The sequence below is a fragment of the Typopeltis vanoorti genome, chromosome 12 (assembly GCF_054136105.1).
Source record: "Typopeltis vanoorti isolate ZY-2024b chromosome 12, IOZ_Tvanoo_1.0, whole genome shotgun sequence".
Classification (NCBI taxonomy): Eukaryota; Metazoa; Arthropoda; class Arachnida; order Uropygi; family Thelyphonidae; genus Typopeltis; species Typopeltis vanoorti.
The window spans coordinates 98,241,088-98,264,551 of NC_143560.1; the positions used below are offsets into that span (position 1 = coordinate 98,241,088).

The 23,464-nt window shown below is 34.2% G+C and overlaps 2 protein-coding genes across 4 annotated transcripts in view; one reads left to right on the top strand and one right to left on the bottom strand.

The window, feature by feature from the left end:
- The window catches only part of Elp3 (elongator complex protein 3), a 292,722-nt gene that overhangs the window by 186,011 nt on the left and 83,247 nt on the right, over positions 1-23,464 (top strand). For all 3 annotated transcript variants that reach the window (XM_090401875.1, XM_090401873.1, XM_090401874.1), the window contains exon 16: positions 1,193-1,293. In XM_090401875.1, the coding sequence (XP_090258001.1) occupies positions 1,193-1,269 (77 nt within the window). In that variant the 3' untranslated portion in view covers positions 1,270-1,293. The remainder of the gene's footprint in view (positions 1-1,192; positions 1,294-23,464) is intronic.
- Erk7 (Extracellularly regulated kinase 7) overlaps positions 10,761-23,464 on the bottom strand; it is a 193,545-nt gene continuing 180,841 nt past the window's right edge. Inside the window, exons 11-13 of the mRNA XM_090401876.1 lie at positions 22,858-22,922; positions 22,591-22,758; positions 10,761-11,872 (exon numbers count right to left, since the gene is read on the bottom strand). Coding sequence (XP_090258002.1) covers positions 11,687-11,872; positions 22,591-22,758; positions 22,858-22,922 — 419 coding nt within the window. The 3' untranslated portion in view covers positions 10,761-11,686. The remainder of the gene's footprint in view (positions 11,873-22,590; positions 22,759-22,857; positions 22,923-23,464) is intronic.

The following is a 23,464-nucleotide window of genomic DNA, read 5'->3' on the forward strand; positions in this document are numbered from 1 at the left end:
GAGCATCATGAAAAAACTGTGGCCTTCTAGAATTTACGAAGATAACTAGAGTGATAGACAAAAAGCGGATATTCAAAACGGGCATAATTTGGTTAAAAATATAAATCCAGATGTTGAAATTTCACAAACAGATTGAACCGAAAGTGAATTCGAAATCAAATCAGATGCTTAAATTATAAATATGACGCTACAGAATGAATTAGCAGATGATGATGGCGATAAAGAACTCTAAAAAAAAAAACAGAAAGAAGCAGTTGACAGTTTTAATGTGCGTATAGAATAGGCTAAGCGGAATGATACACCATTCCACAAAATTTTATTGCTAATGCAGCGCTGGGAAGAAGCATTCGAAAAAAGTTTAGCTTCCAAGAAGCAAAAGAAATAATAATAATAAAAAAAAAAACTACTTGTGTTATTTTATGAAACTTTTTTTTGTGTGTTGTGTACAAGAAAGTGATATTTTTTATGCAATTTTATTAAATCGGAATCCTCAACAATACAGGTAAATACAAACTAAATATTTTACTAAAATAAACTTGCGTACTGTATATTATTTTTTTAAGTTTTATGTTACAGTACAGTAGCATTTTTTCTATCAGTTAATTCATTTATTTACAGAATTAAATTGATGTACCATTAGAATCTGATTATTTTTGTCTTAAACGCTAGTTATTTTGTTGTCTCTTGGGAGGAAAATTCGCTAATCTGAACGAGTGCGGTTTTTATTAGTTCGGATTAGCGAGATACCACTGTACATCATACATATTGTTAGTCTGCAGATTTATAAACATGGAAATAATTTTCTGTCCTTTTAAAAAGAAATTTTTTTTTCCATGGTTGCAGAGTGTGATTGCTTCAATTAGATTTTTATGAGAGTCATTACATTTTTCAGACTTCGGCAAACTGAATAATTTTTATTGCATAAAACCCCATTATTGTCAAATAAATCCGTTATAGTAGGTTGTATGAAACAAATGATTATTTTCATTCTTGTTAACAAAAATGAGGAAACTAATTTTCAGCAATAACAGGATTTTATATATATATAAAGATAACTTTTTATATATAAAATATTGTAAAATTTATATAAAAGTTGACCTGTATTTAATTTATCATACTAAATTGCTCAAATTTTATCTGGACACATTTTATTTATAATTATATGTTGTTGTTTTTTTTTTAATGTATACAGGGGTTGGAACAAGAAATTACTACAGAAAACTGGGTTATGAATTAGATGGACCATACATGTCTAAAATACTGACTTAAAATGTAAAACTTGGAAAATATTTTGTAAGTAAAAAAAAAAAAAAGGTTATGTATATATTTATTAAAATGTTTTAAGTAATATTCACAACTTATTCAGTTTGTTGTATTAATATCAAAATTATTTAATCTCTCAACTACATAATATAATTCTCTTTATCAAACATTGTCTTTTCACATTATTTTTTTACTCTACTTAAGTACAGCACAATTCAGGAACTTTCTGAAAGGAATTGTTTGCACATTATTGCAAACAAAATCCCAGACATTCTTCATTCTCTGTAGACTAGTAAGTAAATGATTATAGAATTTCTAGAGCTAATGGACAGCAAGACCATAGTATATGCCAATAAAACATGTAATTACTTTTATGACTAAAACCAGGGCAAATGCTAACATGAAATTCTTCACTATGCCTATTAGCTAAATTTTTGGCCCTCTGCATGACCTAATTCATGTCAATATCCAAACTGACTTTTTTCTTTTATTCGGAAATATATACAACAAAAATCATTGGATCTCATTGGAAGTAAATTATGCTAATAAGCAACAACAAGAAATCAATAAATATGTTGATGAGAATGAGTATAAGAAGACTGTACTGAGAATATCAAGAAAGTTAAAACTTCCCTTTATTCTTGTTTGCCAAAGCTATGAGATGATGGGAGCATTTAGCAGGCAGCACCATAGAGAGAAATCCCTGCACTGAACAGAGTGTATGTTGGAAAATGACAAAAACACAGAAGTGGTGGGATGAGTTTGAAAGCAACTGGAATGTAGCAGACATATGCATCATCATTCACAGTACTCATCCTTATTCCTTTACAAGCCCCTGCCAATTCTTTGTGCCATGTATTTTATGTCCCCAGAAAAATACTTCTTGAACATGTTCAGTATTGTTTCAAGAAGTAGCACATTGTTGCCTATAGGTATTTCTGCCCATCTTCTAATGGGATTATATACAACATATTTTCCAGTTGAAGGATGGCTAATGTATTAGATGAGAATGAAATGGGAAACTTTGCACTTAAATTGCATTCCTATGACAGAAAAGATGTGCAAACCAAAAGATTGGCCGCTCTGAAGGACAATTGTTAATTACTATACTGATTGAACTAAAAGTGGATACTGAATAGCTGATAAGAAAATTATAATAAAATATATTTGGAGGATTGTTAAAAGCAATTAAGAAATGTCAACAAAAAGGTTCAATTTTTCATTAAATAGATCTTTTAATGAATAGTAAGTGAGGAGATATGATAGTAAAGGATTACAGTATAGACAATGAAATTTTACAGCTCATTGCAATTAAGGGAGGAGAAGTGGAGGAAGACAAACTTTGGGCCATCCAATCCATTGAAGCTGAGTAAGTTGTCGTCAGAAAAATGCAAGGCCTAGGACTTCTTTTCCTTTAGTGTTACACGGTGATCAGCATTCATTTTAGACAAATTATGGACTCTACATACAACCGTGTTAGAAATTTTAATTTCCTGACCTTCATATTAAGGTCATCTTATGGAGTGTATACACACACACACACACACACACACACACACACACACACTGGTCTCTTTTTATGCAGTTTTGAAGTTATGTGCATAACTTCAAAACTTTTGTACCGTTGTACATAATGAACAGCGTGTTGCAGCACATTCTGGCGTAATGTGTAAGAAGTGAGTGTCCATGAAGTTTAATTTTGCATGTGAGTAAGCGTTTGTCTTTTCATTATCGTAAGTCTAAATTTTGCTAATTGTTATTTTAAAGATTTAATTTGGCCCAATGGAGAAAAAAAGTACCAAAGAAAAGCAATTTCTTTGGAAATGAAAATTGCAATTTTAGATCGCTTAGCAAAAGGAGAGGGATCTATGGTGATTGGTAAACATTTTGATTTAGGCAAATCTACTATGCTATAAGAGCAATTAAAAATAATGAAGTTAGAATAATAAAATCTGTCATTTCTGGCACAAAACTAAGTGCCAAATTATCATCGTACTCAAGAGATGCTTTATTAGAAAAAATGGAATGAGTGCTCATAATTTGGATTGAAGAATTAACTCAAAGAAGAAGTGGTTATTTAATTAAACAAAAAGTTCTTCAGTTTTATGAACAGATGAAGCAATCTACTTTCACTTCCCAGGCTGGCTAACTGGGTTTTTAAAAAGGAATACACTTTATAATGTGAAGATTACAGGCAAGGTTGCAGCAGCCAAAAATTATTGAAGATGGTGGATATTGCCCCAATCAGGTGTTTAACGCTGACGAAACAGGATTGTTTTGGAAGAAATTGACTAGTCGAACTTACATTGCAAAGTCTCAGAAAAACGCAAGTGGATTTAAAGCAAGCAAAGAGCGAGTAACGTTGTTACTTTGTAGCAATGCATCAGGGGATCGAATGTTGAAATCCCTCTTAGTAAATCTATCTCTAAGACCATGTGCTCTAAAAGGCAAAGATCTAAAACAGCTGCCAGTACATTGGATGGCAATACAAAGACCTGGGTAACAACTGCTATATTTACTGAATGGTTTAATAATTGCTTTGTACCAGAAGTGGAAACATATATATGAAGTAAAAAGCTCTAGATTTTAAAGTTTTATTAATTGTTGACAATGCACCAAGTCATCTGCATTTAGAACATCCAAATGTGCAGGTAGTGTTTTTTCCACCCAATACAACAAGCATTATTTCAGCCATTAGATCAAGGCATAATTGCTACTTTTAAAAAAATATTAGTTAAGCACACTTTTCAATTTATATTGGATAATAAAAAAATGAATCATGTTGCATCTACTGTCGCTGAAATAAGACCACAAACGTTAAATGCCAGCTGGAAAGCAGCTTGGCCTGGATGTGTTGCAAACAGTGCAACACCATTTAAACATCTCCATTATCAGCTGAAATTATTACTTTGGCACATGAACTTGGTGGAGAAGGTTTTGATACATTTAGTCTGACTAGATGTCAGGCCAGTAGAATAACCATCGATCAAATCATTGCCTCTTTAGCATACTGTGTGAAATGTAATATAGCTTGTCTCTGTGTGTGTGTGTGTATATATATATATATATATATATATATATGTGTGTGTGTGTGTATATATTCCAGACGATGACCTTAATATGAACGTCAGGAAATTAAAAGCCTAGGACTTTTCATCTCATGTAGTTGGTGATAATAACTGCAAGCAGGTTTTTGATTAATGTTTTTAAGGTATGATAGGTACCAAGTTATTGTACCCTCAAAATCCATATAATAATATCACCAGAAAATAATATAGTCTCTATCCCAAACAAAAAGTAGAACAACATTTTTGACAACCACCATTGCTGATAAAATTGACAGTAACCTACAAAATTAATTTAATATTCCAGTTCAAATATTGGAAAAGTGACTCAAGTATGTCTTACTTTTTGCTTTATATACCAAATAATATTCACATTTAATTTTTTTTTTAAATAAATGTATTACATAACAATAAAATTAACCACCAATGTCAATGTAAATCAATGAAATTATTTCATTGATTTTTACTACTTGTACTTGCTATATCTTCACTAATAATGCTTTGTCTCATATTTACAATGCTAACATTATCACATGATATTGAATTTAATCAATATCTAACATTTTTTTTTTTTTACATATATATCATCGTCAATTTCCTGATATGTACTCTCAAGGGGTGTTCAGATTACAATGACAGCACTACAAGATTAAGTTTACATTATTATTTTCCTCCAAATCAATTTATTACTTGTGAGCACTCCAATATCGCCATATCTAACATTCTGTGCTTCTAAGGCATTTCTGACTGAATCAATCCACCTAGACCTAGGTCTTCTTCTGGGTCTCTTTCCTGCCATTTTGGCATCAAACACCAGTTTTGCTAACCTTTCTTCACCCATTCCATTTAACAGGCCATACCACCTTAGATTAGCTCTGCTGACGCATTCTTGAATGTGAACAATGTCAAGTTCCTTTCTGATATCTTCAGCTTTAATATGATTCTGCCATCAGTTCACTCTCCTAATTTTTCTCAGAATCCCCATATCTATGGTCTCTAGTCTTGATCAAGTGCTTTATTTCTATCCCAGCTCTCAGATCCATAACTTAAAATTGGTTTGAATATTATCTTTTCTACTCTGCTAGTTTGGTGTTTTGGCTAATTTTTTTCTTATTCCATATAAATTTATTCAGCTGGCTGGCTACCCCCCCCCCCCCCACCATAACAGCTTTTCTTATTCTGTTGTCTATTTCCAGATTTAACTTGCCATCTTCACTAAAAACTGTGCCTAAATAGCTGAAATATTGTACTTCGCTATAGGCTCTTCATTCAGAATGCAGCTGATATGTTCAGTATTTCTGCCGATTTTCATGCCAAGTCTGTTATAGCTGTTATTCAGTTTAGTGAGTGAATTCTGGAGACCTGCACTAGATGTGTTAGGAGTACATCATCATCATCTGCAAAGAGCTAAGTTTGACATCTCCAGTTCTAATTACCGGCTTGATGCCACTTTCTTTACTAATGCAATCCATATCAATGATGAAAAAGAGTGGAGATAATACACATCCTTGTCTTACATGAAACCATTTCCTGTATTTCCTTCAATTCTAATTGCTGACTGACAACTTAAATATAGACTATGTATTGCTCTGTATAACGTTCCATTCTCCCCATATAATTGCAGTGTTTTGAAAAGCTTTTCTCTGGGCTTACAAAACTTAAGTACAGATCTTTGTCATATTCTCACAATTTTTCAACTATTTGTCTTAAAGTAAAAATCTGATCTTGACAACCTCTGTTTGCCCTGAACCCAGCTTGTTCTTCTCCAGATTTCTCAACCTCTTTTCAAGTATGCTTTCATAAATCTTACCTGGAACACTTAATGTGAGAATTACAGAGGAATTTCTCTACTCAGTTTTATTCCCTTTTTTATATATGGGTACTATGAGGGATCTACTCCAATCATCAGGAATTTGATCTTCTGAATTATGTGGTGTAGCCACTGCAGAACTTTCATACCTCTATACTTAAGCATTTCTGATCGAATACCATCTACTCCTTCAAGATTTTGATAGCTTTTTCTACCTCGAGTATTGACATGTACCCCTCTTTGCATTCCTCTTGATAAAATTCTAGTATTGTTCTGTTGCTACTTTGTTCGTTTAACAGTCTTTCAAAGTAACTACTCCAGCCATCTAGGATATCCTTATCTTCAGTTTTTTTTTCATGTCATCTTTGATCCCTTTTACAGTACTCTTTCCTCCATTTCTAAGCTGCTTCAATAGTCTCTAGAACATTTTGCCACCTTTTTTAATTCTTAATTATTTCTGTATTCTTACCAAAGTCTTTCCATGACTTTTATTTAGATACTTTTACACATGTATTAACAAGTTTGCAATCTAAGATTTAAAAAATTTTGTTGCCAAGGGCTAACATTCTGTTAACAAAATTAAGCTGTGTGCGTGTGCGCGCATGCGTGTAGTTCGTGGCTATGCTTATCTAGTCTGTACGTTGTGGAAATGAAGTGTAGCATGCGTGTTAATTTTATTAAGAATAAATATTTTTATTTGAGTTCATTTATGAAGTTCAAAATGATGTAGATTAAAAAAAAAAATTAGGAAATTTTCAAGGCAGTAGCCAGCTCAGAAGCTCATTGCATTTAAATGTTCATCAAAAAAAAGTATCAGAGATGGAAACACTTTACAACTCAACATGACATTTTGTAGAATGATACTGAAAAGAAAAGAAAAAAAAAGACATTCACAGCTATTTCACGAAGAAATCTTTAGAGGTAGATTATTTCTTGATTGGCAGCTGTTGATAATATATAAGAAAGAGCTTAATCAACCTCATGTTTTTATTTCAGAAAGCAATAACAAGGTCAAGTAATAAGCTTCCAAACACTGATTCACAGAGATGATGTCATTCCAAGCAAATTTGTAGAAAGGTCAGAGATAAAGATAAGATGTAATTTCAACGTTTTAATGGTGAATTTGTTAACCTTCAAAATTATAGCAAACTTTACAATTTTGGTTTGGTTCAAATTTGTGTTTGGCATCTCAGCTGGTTAGAAATCCTATGATACTTTTAGTATCAAATTATTGGAACAATGAGCAACCGTGCTATCATCATGGCTAATTATGGTTGTGAATCCCCCGTTTTGTATCATTTATGATATTCTCCATCAAAAAAGACAACTTTTGATGAAAATGAACTTTCAGAATAGTTTGCGATTTATTATTTATATTGCACAGGCACATCCATGACTCATCATGGGAGACTCAAACTATCTACATAATGTCTCTCATTGAGTGTGCTCACAACTGACTGGCAACCTGTTCCACTCTCCAAGCAAAAAACAATCTTCACACCATTGCTAAGTACTCTTACTGAATTTGCACAGACAACCTCTTCATGTTCTGTCCTTCTAGCCAAGTGCTGAAATATTTCTTCTATATAAGACTTATTATTAAACTGACCATAGATTTTTAATTCGTACAATATTGCCTACTGGTTTCGCTGGTAACTGACTAGCTTTCTCAAGGCTTGCACAGTACAAAAAAAACGTTAGTACCTGTTAGGTAGGTAGCTAAGGTAACACGTTTGCATGACATTTCTACTCAATATCATGAACACGCGTAATGTAGTTCTGTTGAACTGAGGGAATTGATTAGATTTTTCCAAGTATCGTTCAGTATGTCCCCTTGATTTCTGTTTAGGTTGCTGCTTCTTTAAATAATCTATGTCTGTAATCTTCGTCTACATAGGGCATAGAGTTGTTATTCCAGTCTATAGTGTGGTTCGAAGTTGAAAAGTAATGTGCTAACCCGGAGGTAATTGTTCTGTTGTGATTTACATCGCCAAGATGTTCTTTCTGTCTTATTTCCAGGCTTCTCGAAGTTTGTCCAAATGGAATATTATACATACCTGGATATTTATAAAATGGAGCACTGTCTTTAGGAGATCTTAGAACCTATCTGATGCTAGTAGTTGGTTTAAATACAACCCTAATGTTATGGGTCTTTAACAATCTTGCAATTTTGGTGGAAATTGAACCCATAAAGGTGATGACTGCTGTTGAAATTTGCCCGGAGACTGTTCTTTCTTGTTGGTTATCTTTGTATAGAAATTTGTTGATGTTTCGAGGATAACCATTTTGCAATAGTGTTATAGCAGTTTGAGACAGTTCTGTTTGAAATTCTTCATTGTCAGAGATAAAGTTTCTAGCTCGATTTCTCAACATGTGGATGATGCTCTGTTTATGTGACCTATGATGGTTTGAAGAGTAATCTAGATATCGTCCAGTGTCTGTAGGTTTTTTGTAAATGGACAGTTTGATATTGTTACCTTGTCTTTTAACTAGTATGTCCAAGAAGTGTAGCTGTTCGTTGTTTTTTACTTCTAGAGTAAATTTGATTTTATTGTGGAGTGTGTTGATTCTATTGACAAACGTGTAGGTTTTCCATGTTGTCTTGCCATATGATGAAGATATTGTCTACATATCTCCACCGTATTGAAGGTTTAGGAGTAATGCTGGTGAAGATTTCATTTTCAAATTCATCGAGCTAGAAACTTTATCTCCGACGATGAAGAAGTTCAAACAGAACTGTTTCAAATCGCTATAACACTATCGCAAAATAGTTATCCCCGAAACATCATCAACAAATTTCTATACAAAGATAACCAACAAGAAAGAACAGTCTCCCAGCATATTTCAACAGCAGTCATCCCCTTTATGGGTTCAATTTCCACCAAAATTGCGAGATTGTTAAAGGCCCATAACATTAAGGTTGTATTTAAACCAACTACTAGCATCAGTCTTTAGGGGATTCTAAGATCTCCTAAAGACAGTGTTCCATTTTATAAATATCCAGGTATGTATAATATTCCATGCACGTGCGGTCTTTCCTACATTGGACAAACTTCGAGAAGCCTGGAAATAAGACAGAAAGAACATGTTGGCGATGTAAATCACAACAGAACGATCACTTTTTCAACTTCGAACCACACTATATGGACTGGAATAACAGCTTTATGCCCTACGTAGACGAAGATTACAGACATCAATTATTTAAAGATGCAACAGTAGTGCTACATACAGGCAGCGACCTAAACAGAAATCAAGGGGCCATATTGAACGATACTTGGGAAAATCTAATTAATTCCCTCAGTTCAACAGACCTACAGTACGCAAATAATCATATTACGCGTTTGCATGTAATGTGTGTTCATGATACTGAGTAGAAATGTCACGCGAACATGTCACCTTAGCTACCTAACAGGTACTAATGTTTTTTTGTATTCTGAAACCTTTTTAGCATTTACCATTTTTTTGTATTGTGCAAGCCTTGAGAAAGCTAGTTAGTTACTAGCGAAACCGGTAGGCAATATCGTACGAATTAAAAATCTATGGTCAGTTTAACAATAAGTCATATTTTGTAACATTTTATGACCAAAAACATGTATATTTCTTCTGAACTTCACTTTATAAGATTGACATCGAAGTGTTGCTAGTATCTTTCTAGGTCTGGCTCCCACTGATGAGACCTTAATAAAGGTCAAAACTGGTGTGGGCAGCGACTCTTCCATAAATACATAGCATCATACATGACTGAAAGGAAGTGTGCTTTGCACTGTCAGTCTCTATATACAAACTGTTTGTTTGTTTACATTTGTGTAGAGTATTAAACAGTATAATGTTTCATCATAATGCATGGTATCTGCAGAGTAGAGAAGTACATTTAACACTTATTATACTAAACTCAGGGAACAAAAAAATAGTCAGTTATGGTGTATCTCTTGTTTTAACAAGCACTGCAATCTTTGGCCATGCCTTTTCAGTATTTTGTTATCAGAGTGAGTGAGTTCATTATAATGATGTATGTTGTAGTGAGAGTATTAAACAATGATGAGTATAGAAACACTGGTTTGTCAACTCCAGGTTATAACTAAAAGTGATATATTGTTACAGGTGAAGAATATAGATTATATGTGTGTTGTTACATTACCACATGACATCCAAGAGATGGACATTATATGGTCATTCCTGTATCTCGTAGGGTGTTGGGAATAGAGAGACTACCAGAAGAAGTGGTAGGTTTGCAACTCCTTTTCCACACAGAATTAGTAAGACAATCATAGACATCCATGCTCACAGCAGGATTTGGTATTAGTATATGCTCACTGCTTAGAATGGTTGAAGTGGATTTGCTGGTCATTATTCAGAAGGGGGGGATAGCCTGTGTATTTATTCATCATTTGGATTATGAAAGTAATAATATAATCTTTAATGAAATATCTCCAATGCCTTTCAGGTAAATTTTACATGGCTTACATACAACGGACTGCAGAAGTTTATAGTATAAATGCTGCAACTAATTTCATCTCTCTCTTCAGAGCAATCTTACAAAACTTGGATAGTTGGCATTTTAAGCTTCAATCATTCTTAAAAATAAAGTTACTGAGGAAAGGCAGGCTTGGAAATAAATAACAGCTATAGCACTTAGTTTTATGAGAGCCAATGAAACAATCCAAAATATTAATGGTCACTTATTCCTACAACAGAAAAAATATTTTGTGTGATGTGTGATATTTAGCCACATATTCATTTCTGATTTCCTTACCATGGTCAAAGATGCATTTTTATTCTCAAAATGCTATGGTATACCATCCAGAAATACAGTAAAATGTTGAAAAGAAGCTTAAAAATGACTTTCCAATTGTAAATGAGCTGTTTTCAAAGTAGTTGCTTTTCAGCAGCCACTCAAAAACATTTGGTGGGCTCTCTCTTCTCTTAAGAAAAGGAACTTTTCACATCTGTTACCTAGCTTGATTAAGTTAAAAATAAACAAATCCACTGAAATTTAGTGATATATACAAAGCATTATTAGTAATATGTTATAATTGAACTCAACATAAGGCATGTATTATCAAAATGTCCTTTTCAAGTAATTCATAAAAATTAATTTTCATTACTTGATAACTGGCTAATCAAGATGACATCAATAAATAATCTTCAAGAATCATGGGCCATGTTGAACAAAATGCTGCACTGTAAATTAATAAAGTGAAGATATGAAACATGCTAATTTTGACATTCCCACCTGTCCCATCAGTAGACCAATCCATGCCATGTGGGATTAGGACACACAACATGCAAGTTTAAAAAGTAGAGATACTTTCAGCCAACCGGTCTGCCTAACAGATGACATTTAACATTAATTGCATTCCACCTCATGAAGTTAATGCTTCTGTAAATGCACTTTAGTTTTTCCTAAATACTTTAAATAGGTATTTTTTTACCATCTAAATGCAAAAGGCACATTTTGCGAGTAATAATTTAATAAATTAATGATTCATTAATTTTTCTAATAAAAAAAATGGAACTGATGACTAGATGGCGTTCCTAAAATACTAGATCACCAACGTCCTTCTTTTAAATCACGAAAGGCACTTGCTGTTATTGTTCCATAATTCTGATTGTAACTCTGCAAACATGCTTTAGGTGAACCACAACTTGTCTGATTGGCAACATTGCCAAACTGTCGTTTCCCAAACTTCTGTGGCTGTTTCTGGGATGATTTTGTTGGACTTGTTTGTTGGCTCTGTAATAAAATTTGAAATATCAGACAATGGAACTAAATATATATATATATATATTTTTTTAATTTTTTTTTTTTTTAATCTTAATTGCTTATCAAGCAATTGTTTTGTGTGAGCATTCTTTTTTGTTTCAGAATACATAACTGTGCATGAGTTAATGCACTGTTTAGTATATAGCATGTGAACAATACAGACTTGATGTTTTGTTTGTGCTTTCCTTTCTAATTACCTTACCTTATATCTAAAATGAGAAGATCTTCTGCTTTTATATTGTAAAATGAATTTTTTTTTTTTTTTGTACCATCATTTTTTATTTTGGTTAGAGGAAAGATTAGCAAAACAAGTGTTCTCTGCCAGGTTGGCAGGAAAACGACCCAGAGGAAGACCAAGATATAGGTAGATTGATACGGTACAAAGTGCCTTAGACGATAGAAATATAAGATCTGATAATGTTGGAGTCTTGACAAGTAACAGACTGATTTGGAGGAAAATTGTAGATAGGAAGTTAGTAATGATGTAATTTTTTCATGTAGTACTGTCATATCCTGTACACCCCTTGAGGGTTACATGGCAGGAATTTGATGATGATGATAATTTTATTTTCCATAAATATGATGAGGTTATAATACTACTTTTAAAACAACATTAATGATACATATAGCCTTTAAAGAATGTGGAGAACCAACCCAGGTTTTCGATAACGTTCAGTCCTCACTTGTTCATGATACTCTCAATTAGTATATATCCAGTTCCTGGATACTGAATGAATGAGCCAGCAGTTTTGTCCTCAGCTGACCAAATTATATTCTGTATTGATTTAAATCAAAATGATGGTTCAATATGATGAAATGTCATGCCAACAGGCATTGGGTAATTACAGCTGCTGCTGTTTTTATCAGGGAACCAAGGTGAACAGCAGAACAAATTCAAAATTTAATTTTTAAAATTTTCTGGATTTATTCCAACTACTGGAACACTCAAAATCAACATCAGCAAAATTGAAGATAGGCATCATCAATGAGCAAGTATCAATGGAAAAGAAGTGGAAATCTAACAGAAGAATTAAAGATGCATCTTGTCAACAAACAAGTGAGATCTGCTAAATAATAACCATAAAGTTGCATTCAGGCAGTAGTAGTAATCAGGAAAAAGGAGTATAGCATTCAATATTAAACAAGAAAATAGATTTCTTGAATGGCAGGCAGTTTCAAGTGGTGATTGTGGACATAATTTGTATTTGATTATTAGACAATAAGAGTTATTTGTACTCTTATTGTCTAATAATCCTGTGATCCCAAAGAAGATTCTACTAAAGAACCCCCCCTCCCCCAAGTCATAAGCGAGAGGAGAAAATGAATATCAGACATACAGAAATGTTTAGGAGGAAATGCTGAGAAAAGAGCAAAGCACAGTGGTAGATTCCTGTTGGATTTATATTCAAGGGCAAACTAATCGTTGCTCATACCACATCTGAATGTGGTATTGGCACAGGAACCAAACCTTGGAGACAGTGGAAAACTTCCAAAGAGTACAGTGATTCAGCTAGAGAGGTATGTGCTGAAGTAGTTTTTTTGCTTGCATTTATCTATCATTGTATACATAAATCCAAGCAGAGCATTTGCTAACATAAGAAATGGTCAAGAAAATTAAATTTAAAAGTATCAAAACAAAAGTCATGGGCAGACTTTAGTAAGAATATTCTTGATTTCAAGCTTATATATCTTTGTAACATTACAGCAAGGAGATAAAAACATAATGAAGAAAAAGAATTACAACTTATAATTTCCCAAGTGTAACATTAGCATTGACAGGCCAAAAGGTAAAGAATGTAGCGAATTCAAATCAGTGACATCAGTCAATAACTTACAGTAGTAAAATAATAAATAACAAATTAAATGTTAATTTTTCCATGCAAGAGACTGACATAGAATTTGCTGGGAAATGAAGCTGGGATTTAGTTAATGTAAAAAGCTAAAATAGGATTTGATTCTTTTGAATAATCTTGCAAATTTAAAAGCTCTGTGATGAAGAAGTGTCCTGCCATTTAATATACAATGATTACGGCCACTTTCACTTAATTTGCGCATGCCAAGTTGATGAAAACAGATGTAATTCATATGTTTTTCACATCTAACCTCAACTGAACAAACAGTCTGACCATATGAATTGAGACTACATGAGAAAGGAATTTAGTATACACCAATGAAGGAAAGTGTGGGGAAAAACACTTTTTGTACTGGATAAAAGTAAGCAGAAAAAAATTGGAGTTTGCTTAGAATAAAATTTTCAGGAATTATTTTGATTATATCAAACAGTTGATAAAAATTCAAGAATATGGCTATTTTACCACCAATTGGTAGTGATCATGCTGTTCTTTCTTGGGAACTATCTACTTGTATTGAAGCGCTGATTAAAACAGGTTACATGCTGAAAATTATGATCGACTTAGAAGAATACTATCTTTGGTTCCATGGTATAAGTTACTGAATGCAAAAAAAGTCAGCAATGCAGGGGAATCTTTGAAAAAGTGTTATAAATGAGGCGGTATCTCAATGTATCCCTAGTGTTTGAAGAATAAATAGGTTGGGAGTGAAATGGATATGCAGCCTTATTAAGCAAGAGATACACAAGAAGAAGATGATGTGGAAAGAATATTGTGAGAATAAGAGTGAGAGGAATTATGAAATATATAAAGCTCAGGCCAGAAAAGAAACGAGTATTGCGAGAAAAGCTAAAATGGAGTATGAAAAGAAATTGGCCATGCAAGCAAAAGAAAGAATGAACGTGGAAGAATAACTTTATTGAATGCAGAAGGTACACAAGTGTAGGAACACAAGGAGATTGTTCAGTTAAACCAACCAGGTGTATGGTGCACAGTGCTACTGCTATGTTGGATGACAGAAAAATGAGGTTGAAGAGCTCTTTGCATAACCTGGATAAGAATTTGTGAATAGGGACAGATGGAATATCAGCCCGTTTGCTAAAGGAATGTTCAGCTGAATTGGCTAGTCCTTTCACACATTTGTATAACTTGAGTCTCAGCTCAGGAATGGAAGGAACATATGATAGTTCCATTGCACAAGGGTGCTGCAAAAACTGATGAGTCTAACTACTGACTTATTAGTATCTCTGGTGTTGGAAGTGAAGATTTTAGAGAAGTTGGTAAGAACTCGCATACAGAAATTGGTAGATAAAGCATTCCATACTCTGCAGGGAACAGCATGGGTTTACTAAAGGAAGGTCATGTTTTAGCAATTTGCTCATATTTTATAACAATGTTATGGCCGAGTTGGATAAAGGGAATGGATACACCATGATGATGTTGGATTTTTCTAAAGCATTTGATAGGATACAACACGATAGGCTGTTGCATAAACTGGAGAATATGGGATTGGAATATAATCTATTGACTTGGATCAGGGGATGGTTGACAGACAGATATTAAAAAGTGGTATACAGTGGGGATGAATCTGCCTGATTTAAGGTAACCAGTAGAGCACCTCAGGGTTCAGTCCTTGGGCCATTATTGTTCAATCTATACATTAATGACATCAAGCAGGGTCTATCACCACATTTGCAATTGTTTGCTGATGATGTGAAGATAGGCAGGGCAATCAGGAATGCTACTGATATTCAGCAATTACGAAATGATTTGAATAGACTGGAAATCTGGGCAAACGAAAATGGCTGTCAGTAAGTGTCAAGTTATGCACTTTGGGGTGATTAGAGTTCCAGTGGCATATTATATTAGCAGGGTTATGCTACAAGAAACTGAAGAGGCAAGGGATCTTGGTGGATAAGAATTTAAAGTTCAAAGGTCACATAGCAAAAGTTGCAAATACAACTCAGAGGATAATTGCTATGTTGAAGCAAACCTTGACATGTAACGATAAGTAATTTTGCCTCTTTATAAGGCTTTGATAAGACCACATCTGGATTATTGCACAGATTTGGTCTCCTAGGTTCCAAAGATTATATTCTGATTATGGGATATGGATTGCAGTCTCTGGTTAACAGAAGAAAGAGGGGGTGATATGATAGAGTCCATAAACTTTTGAATGGATGTTATAGCATTTCAAATGATGAAAATTTTCGTTATATGGAAGGCAGGAAGAGAACACCGGGGAGGGGGGGGGCCTCCATGTAAGTTAGGTTGTTCTCAGTCAAGAAAGAGGTAAGCTAGGTTTTTCTCTCAGAGAGCAGTGAGTGGAATAATTTGTCCTTAGGAGTAGTGAGTGCATCTAGTGTATAGTGTAAATGAATTTAAGGAAAGCTATGATAGCTGGTTTGGGTAATTTACAGCCTCCCTCGATATCTCAGATAAAAGAGTTTTTTTTTTAGGGGGAAGGGACAGTCCTGATGATCACTTAAAAAGAATGAGAAAAGAAAGGTTAGCAAAATAAGTGTTCTTTGATTTTTTTTGCCTTTCCTCATATGACCACCTTGGACAAAGGCATGCTCTGCTAGTTCTGGTGTTCATTTGATCACTCTTAATTATATCAGCATTATCAAGAATATTCTCACTGTAGAATCAGAGTCTTATGGCCATTTGAATGTCAATGTTACGTTCACCTGTAAAGAATGTGATTTCCTAGGGCTTTTCTTCTTTATCCATAGTTTATTGCGGCACTAATAAAGGCAATAGTCCTCCTAACATAGCTTCTTCAATTGTTTGCGTCTTGGGATAAGTTTCAGTAAAGAAATACCATGAGTAGATATATTACTTACTATTATAATAACGGAATTAACTCACATAAAATATTCTTTATTAGTAGAATTTTCGAATGAGTATCACAGCCATCATCAGTACAAGTACAAAGGCTAATTAAACAATAACTGATATATTCACAAAGTGGCACTTAAGTAACCAAGGTTAAATTTTCTAAATTTATTTCCAAAAAAAATAAAAAATTTTATATATATATATATGTGTATACAATTACAAAAGTTAGGAAAGATTTGCTGATTTATAGAGTACTATCTCCCACAAGGGGGGGGGGGGGAAGATGTAGACCATCAGATCTGTTTAGGTTAGGGGGGTGAAGTAACATTTCACATGTTTCTTTGTAAAGCCGTTCCATGAGGAGAATACTTTTGTCTTTTTCCAATGAACTCTATGTCTAGTGTTGATGGCGTACTCTGCAAGTCCAGACTGTTCAGGTTCAAGGTACTGAATATACGACTTTTCTTCTAACCAGATCAGAACAGATTTTCCTGCTTGTCCAAAATATAACCCACAAGAGCAGGGAATCTGGTAGACACCTGGATAGCTGAGATGTGGGGAATGTAGAGATTTTTCTCATGGGTCCAAAGGCAACACAAATATTTAGTGGTTTTAACACTTTAGCTATGCATTCACTAATACCTTGCACATAAGGGATAGGAATATGCATTATTTCTTCTGTATTTGAAGAGGAAGATATATCAAAACTACTCAAAGCTCTTTTGATGAAGGAATTCTTATATCCATTAGATAAAAAAAGAGGAAATAATATATTGCAGTTCCTTCTGTAATAGTTTATCTGAAGAACAAAAGGGATGAACCAGTCTTTTAATAGTTCCTGCCTTTTGACTGGGATGGTGATGAGATTCAGCATAGATATAATGGCCTGTATGAGTCTTCTTCCTATAGACTGAGAAATGTAGGTTACCATCTGATTGGCGAAGAATTAAAAGATCTAAAAAGGCTAACTGCTTATTTACTTCTAGGGTGAACTGGATCCTTGGATGAAGTGCATTTATTTTTGAGAGAAACTGTTGTAATTCTTCCGAAGCGTCCTTGCATCCACATATCTGAACCAAAGGTTAGGTCTGGGTGAAACGTTGTCAAAAATATGTTGTTCAAAGTGCTCCATGAAGTAGTTGGCAATAGCAGGAGATATAGGATTACCCATTGCTGTTCCTTCGATTTGTTGGTATAACCGGTTTATGAAGGAAAAATAAGTGGACTTTATTTACAAATTCAAATAATTTGACTATGACTGGAGGAAACAGTCTGTACTTGCAGAGCATGCCATCAACACTAGACAGAATTCATTGGAAAAAGACAAAAGTCGGTTCCTTATGGAATGGCTTTACAAAGAAACGTTACTTCACTCCCCTAACCTAAACAGATCCAATGTCTATGTCTTTCCCCCTTGTGGGAGATAGTACTCTATAAATCAGCAAATCTTTCCTAACTTTTATAATTGTATACACACACACATATATAAATTTTTGTTTATTTTAACTTAATTATTTTATTTTTTTGAAATAAATTTAGGAAATTTAACCTTAGCTACTTAGGTGGTGCTTTGTGAATATATCAGTTATTGCTTAATTAGCCTTTGTACTTGTATATACTGATGATGGCTACGATACTCAGGCAAAAATTCTACTGTGAGTTAATTCCCTTATTATAATAGTAAGTAATCTGTCTTGGGATCTCCTTAAGAACATTGAAAACAAAGAATTAGTTCATTTTCTAATATCTTATTATCTATCCAGGTGATTCTAGATCACCTCCCAGTGTTTTTTTTTTTTTTTTTTATCAGATCTAGCATCTGTAGCTCAGCTATGTGGATGAGTCCTTTGACTCAGGTTCGAATCTCGGTAAGTAAGCCAGTCTCATAGAGGGGTAGAGGTTTTTTTTTTTTTGTCTTTCAGAACAGGCAAATCAGCTCTGTGAACACACAGATCTACAGCCAAAAAATACATGCCCTTGCAGGATGCAGCAGAGGAGTGATGTACTGGCTGCATTAATTGTCACTATCCCCTACCCATCCTAAGGGAATGGGCTGAAGATTAGAGGCATGTGACCTTGCAACCAAAACTGTTTGACATATTTTTAGTGATGATATTTTCATGTGTTCTGGCAATGGAGCAGATTTTCCTTTTAATCTTGTCATGTATGGTATTTCTAAGGTTTCTATAGCAGTTCATCTCGAAGGCAATGGCCTTTTTTCATTTGGCAATGTGTCCAACTTGCATTCATATAGTAAGACAGAGCTAACAGGGCTGTCAATGAAGTAGATTCTTGTAGTAAGCTGTATTTTATTGTCCTTCCAAACTAGCTGTAACCTCTGAAGGGCAACAGTTGCTTTTGTCAAGTGTGTTTTAATGTGTTGAGACTGGCCATCTCTCTCTCTTATATACTTCCCAATAGGTGAATCTTTAATGTGATCTTTAATCACTAAGTACCTCAGAAACCCTGTTAATTCTTGTAATTGATGCTCATTCTCTGCTGTGTTAGTTCAATGTCTTTGGCAAATTTAAGAATCCCCCCACCAACTGTAATTACAAGGCTAAGTTATTATATATTCCAAGTATAGGTTAAAAAGCATTTGCAAAAGTATGCAGCCTTGACACACGCCTCTTTCCATTTTGAAAGGCTTACTATAGTTGCCATTGATTTCTATTAACATTTCTAAAGAACGCTAAGGAGTTTTTGGTTCAGTATTCTCCACAACACTTCATGCTATAATGATTGAAGGCCTTCTGTATATCCATTAAATTGTGACACAGTATTTTATTGTGTTCAATATATTTTTCTCCAAAAAGATGTATTGTAAATGAATGATCTATTGTACTCTTGTTTTTATAGAATCCTGCTTGGTGTGTTCTAAAAGTATACTTCATATTTGCCTCTCAATCCTCAAGAGTGAGATTTCTAGGAAAATTTTGCTTGAATGACTAATAGTTCTATAATTGCTACATTTTGTACTATTCCCTTTTTTAGGAATAGGAATCAGAATATAGGTACACCAAGACCATGGTGCATTGAACAAATTTTGAACAGGGCATCCATGATAGGTTCTAGGCCTTTTCTTCACTTGCATTCTTCTTTTCACTCTTGCCAAGCATCTTGCTCAAAGGACACAGACAGTAAGGACACAAAATTGACACTGACACCGAACACAAAGGATGTTTTCATAATAAATTTAGTTTAATCCTTTATCCAAGGTGTGAGCAAACAAAGTTTGCACCTGAAAGTATCTTCAGGACTGGGGTAAGGTGGTACAACACCAGGGAGACCCTTGCAAAGGTGGAGCAAGATACCAACACTCCTGTCTCAGTATCTCCCATAATGCAAAACACATCTCCTTGCGGATATGTCTAATGTTATGCATTAAGGGAAGGGCCACTACCCAGACTAGTTTCGACCTTTATTGAGGTCTTTTCAGTGGGAGCCAGGCCCAAGTGGAGATACCAGTCAGAAGCATTAGCAAGGTCATCTCTACCTATAGGAGTTGCCAATTGGTGGCTCCCACTGAAGAGACCTCAATAAAGGTCGAAACTAGTCTGGGTAGTGGCCCTTCCCTTAATGCATAACATTAGACATATCTGCAAGGAGATGTGTTTTGCATTATGGGAGATACTGAGACAGGAGTGTTGGTAGCTTGCCCCACCTTTGCAAGGAGTTTCCCTGGTGTTGTACCACCTTACCCCAATCCTGAAGATACTTTAAGGCACAAACTTTGTTTGCTCACACTTGGATAAAAGATTAAACTAAATTTATTATATTCTAACCAAGTGAAAAATAAACTTTCAAAGGATTTTCATGTTGATTGTTAACTATTTATAATATGAAATATTTGTACGAACATTTTTTTTTTTGTTGTTGTTAGTTATTTGTATATAAATCTGTATTTGATATCAGCTATCATTTGTAACCCAACTTTTATCTTCTAATTCAAAAATTTTTGACCTAGAAATACATTTTTAGCATCTAAATTTCACTTTAGCTGGTTTCATACAGAGGTGGCAGGATCCTTCTCTGAAACTCACCCAGAATTCATGATAACCAGTCCAATTTTTGCACACACTTTCTTATGCTCTGATATATAATGTTGATATTCAGCCAGGTTGTTTTTAGAAAACTGCCATAATTGTAGGTAACACAAATGTCCAGAACATCACTATAAATCATTTTAATTTTTTCCGAGCACTATGACATGGAGGCCTAGAATTATATAAAATACTTATTTGAAAGTTCCATCAGCTTAACTTTGTCATTTCAAGATTAAATAGGAAAACAGAAACCTCTTTATAAAGCATAAATAAGGCATTAAGATGTTGGCTACATTAGAGGTAGCTGTCTTCAAGTTTCTGAAAGGAAGTGTGTTACTTCCCAAATATTTATGGATCCTCCTTCTACTCAACTTAGAGATCCCCATAGATAATCTATGAATTCCCCCCCCCCTTCTCCTATGCCAAAAAAAAAGAGTAGAAATAATAAATATGAGCCCAAAAACAGATTTGATCCCATCTTGTGAGCTGTATATTATTGGATGTATGGGAAGGTGAACTGAGAAAGAAGACAACCACATTTAGGTGACAATAGGTCACCGCTGCCCTATTGAAGAATGGTATGGAGATCAGATTGTAAGGTGCAGGTGGTTGATCTTGAACTTAGATAGTGCATCATCAACAAAACCATGGATAAAGTTACTGGTCAGTGAAAGAAGTTCATGTATAAGAGGCAACAAAACCAGGCCCTGAGAAGGGAAGCAAGAGAAAGTTGGCACTTAAGTATAATGTGTAGAAGTATGGCAATTTACTGAGCAGTCTTAATGCCGTTTTTTTTTTAGGTAGTGAGACAGGTGGTCGAAAAAGGGATTCACAGCCTTCCTTCTCATATGTATGGCAAGCAACATCAGACGGGATATAATAAATGTCCCCACACAAGCAAAACTGGCAAAAAGAAACCTCTCCCACCAGGAATTAGCACTACTAGAGATGAAGGACAACAAAAAGAATTATAATTACAAAAGTAGATTAAAGAAATGCCACACTAAGTTCTTAACCAAGAAGATCATACACGCACAAACTTACCTCTCTGCTTAAGGGTTGCTCTACCTGCCACCCTTTGGACTATAATATATCTATACACAGATCAGAACTCCCCACAGGCTCTTTTAAGTTCATGTTTTGGCATGTGGAAATCACAAAACACTTAAACTATACAATTCCAGACCCCTGGATATATGGAATACCAAAAATCCACAAACAGCATGTGCCATACCCAATTGTGGATGGCAATGATTCACCCACATATACAAACTAGCTAAACATTTAGCCAAAGTACTCACCCAATATATTGGCAACACCTCTTCACATTAAAAACTCTGCTCACTTTAAGGCTACTATATAAATAAAAGAAAACCTACATAGAAAACCTCATATAATGGTCAGTTTTGATGTCTCCTCTCTCTTCGTCACTGTTCCTCTTAAGGATATACATCAGAATTTCACAACTCCTGATCTCAGCCTTGTTTAAGTTAACCATGAACTTGGGCAAGGAAAATTCTATAAAACAAATAGAGAGACCTGCCATGGGGTCTCTATCAAGCTACTTCATATAAATTTCCCCAGAAATCATAGAGATTGCAATGTATACCAACAGAAGAATGCTGAATTTGTGTGTTTTGAACTTATACTACAGGAAATGATTTTTTGCTTGTCTGTTAGATTTTGAAGGAGTTTTTAAATAGCAGCGTCACTCAAATCATTTATTGCACTTTTCATGGTTTTTGTGAACAGCTAAATAAGCAGGGAGAGGAATCCTCTCTCAGACAGGTTGTCCTATATGAAAGTGCCCAGTCTTCTTAATGTTTTAGAAATACTGACAGATAGGACTGCTTCCAGTGTTATGGCAGAAGGGAGGTTATCCTACTTTCTAAAATTAAGCAATTACTTTTTTCTAAATAAAACACTCATAAATATTACAAAATGTACTAACAAGATAGCTTTGCTGCTCTCTTAGAATGACCGAATGTCTAAACCCTTGACTAAATTTTCCATTTTCTGAAAGCATTGGAAAGCATCTGCTTCCTGTTGAAGGCACAGAACTCTTCTGAGAATTATGAACATGACTGTTAGTTCTTTCTATATCCTTTTGAATTCCTGACTGTAAAAAAACATAACAATACAATGCATCTTATGTAAAATAAACAAATTAAATATGAATGAAATCTAAAATACCGAATACACTGAAAATATTACTTACACTCTTCAACTGATGTACTTTCCGTGTGGGCATCTTAGTATCATTTTTAACATTTACTGTATTAACTGGAAGGCAAAAAATATTTTTAAAAAAATTGTTTATTTTACATTTCATCTATAGCAAAAAAACTCTCCCGAAAAATCTATTCCCAACAGCAGCATCTGTGCAATACTTCAGTTATGCATAAATGCATTTTTAATATGATATTTTATGGATTAAAAGCAAACATACAAGAAAATAAAAGGCTTTTTATTTAATTAAAATGAAACATATATTGATCCTTAATTGACCATGATTTATAAACATCTAATACCAACAAGTTTTGCCGACAGGGTTGTCCTTCTTCAGGGCTTATAACGGTGAGAGAGAAAAAACTCAAAGTGGCTAGTACAGAGAAAATGGATTAACACTATTGTATAAATTAAACACTAAAACAGAAAGTGTAACATTACACACATGGAGCAACTTTATTTATTCATTGCCTTAAATCTAATTATTTTAAATGAAATGATATATGTGAGCAACTAAATGATTTAACTATGGGCAATTCCCTTTCGCCACCCTGTGCAGATCTGTTCATGGAAAAGCTAGAAACAGAGATCCTCTC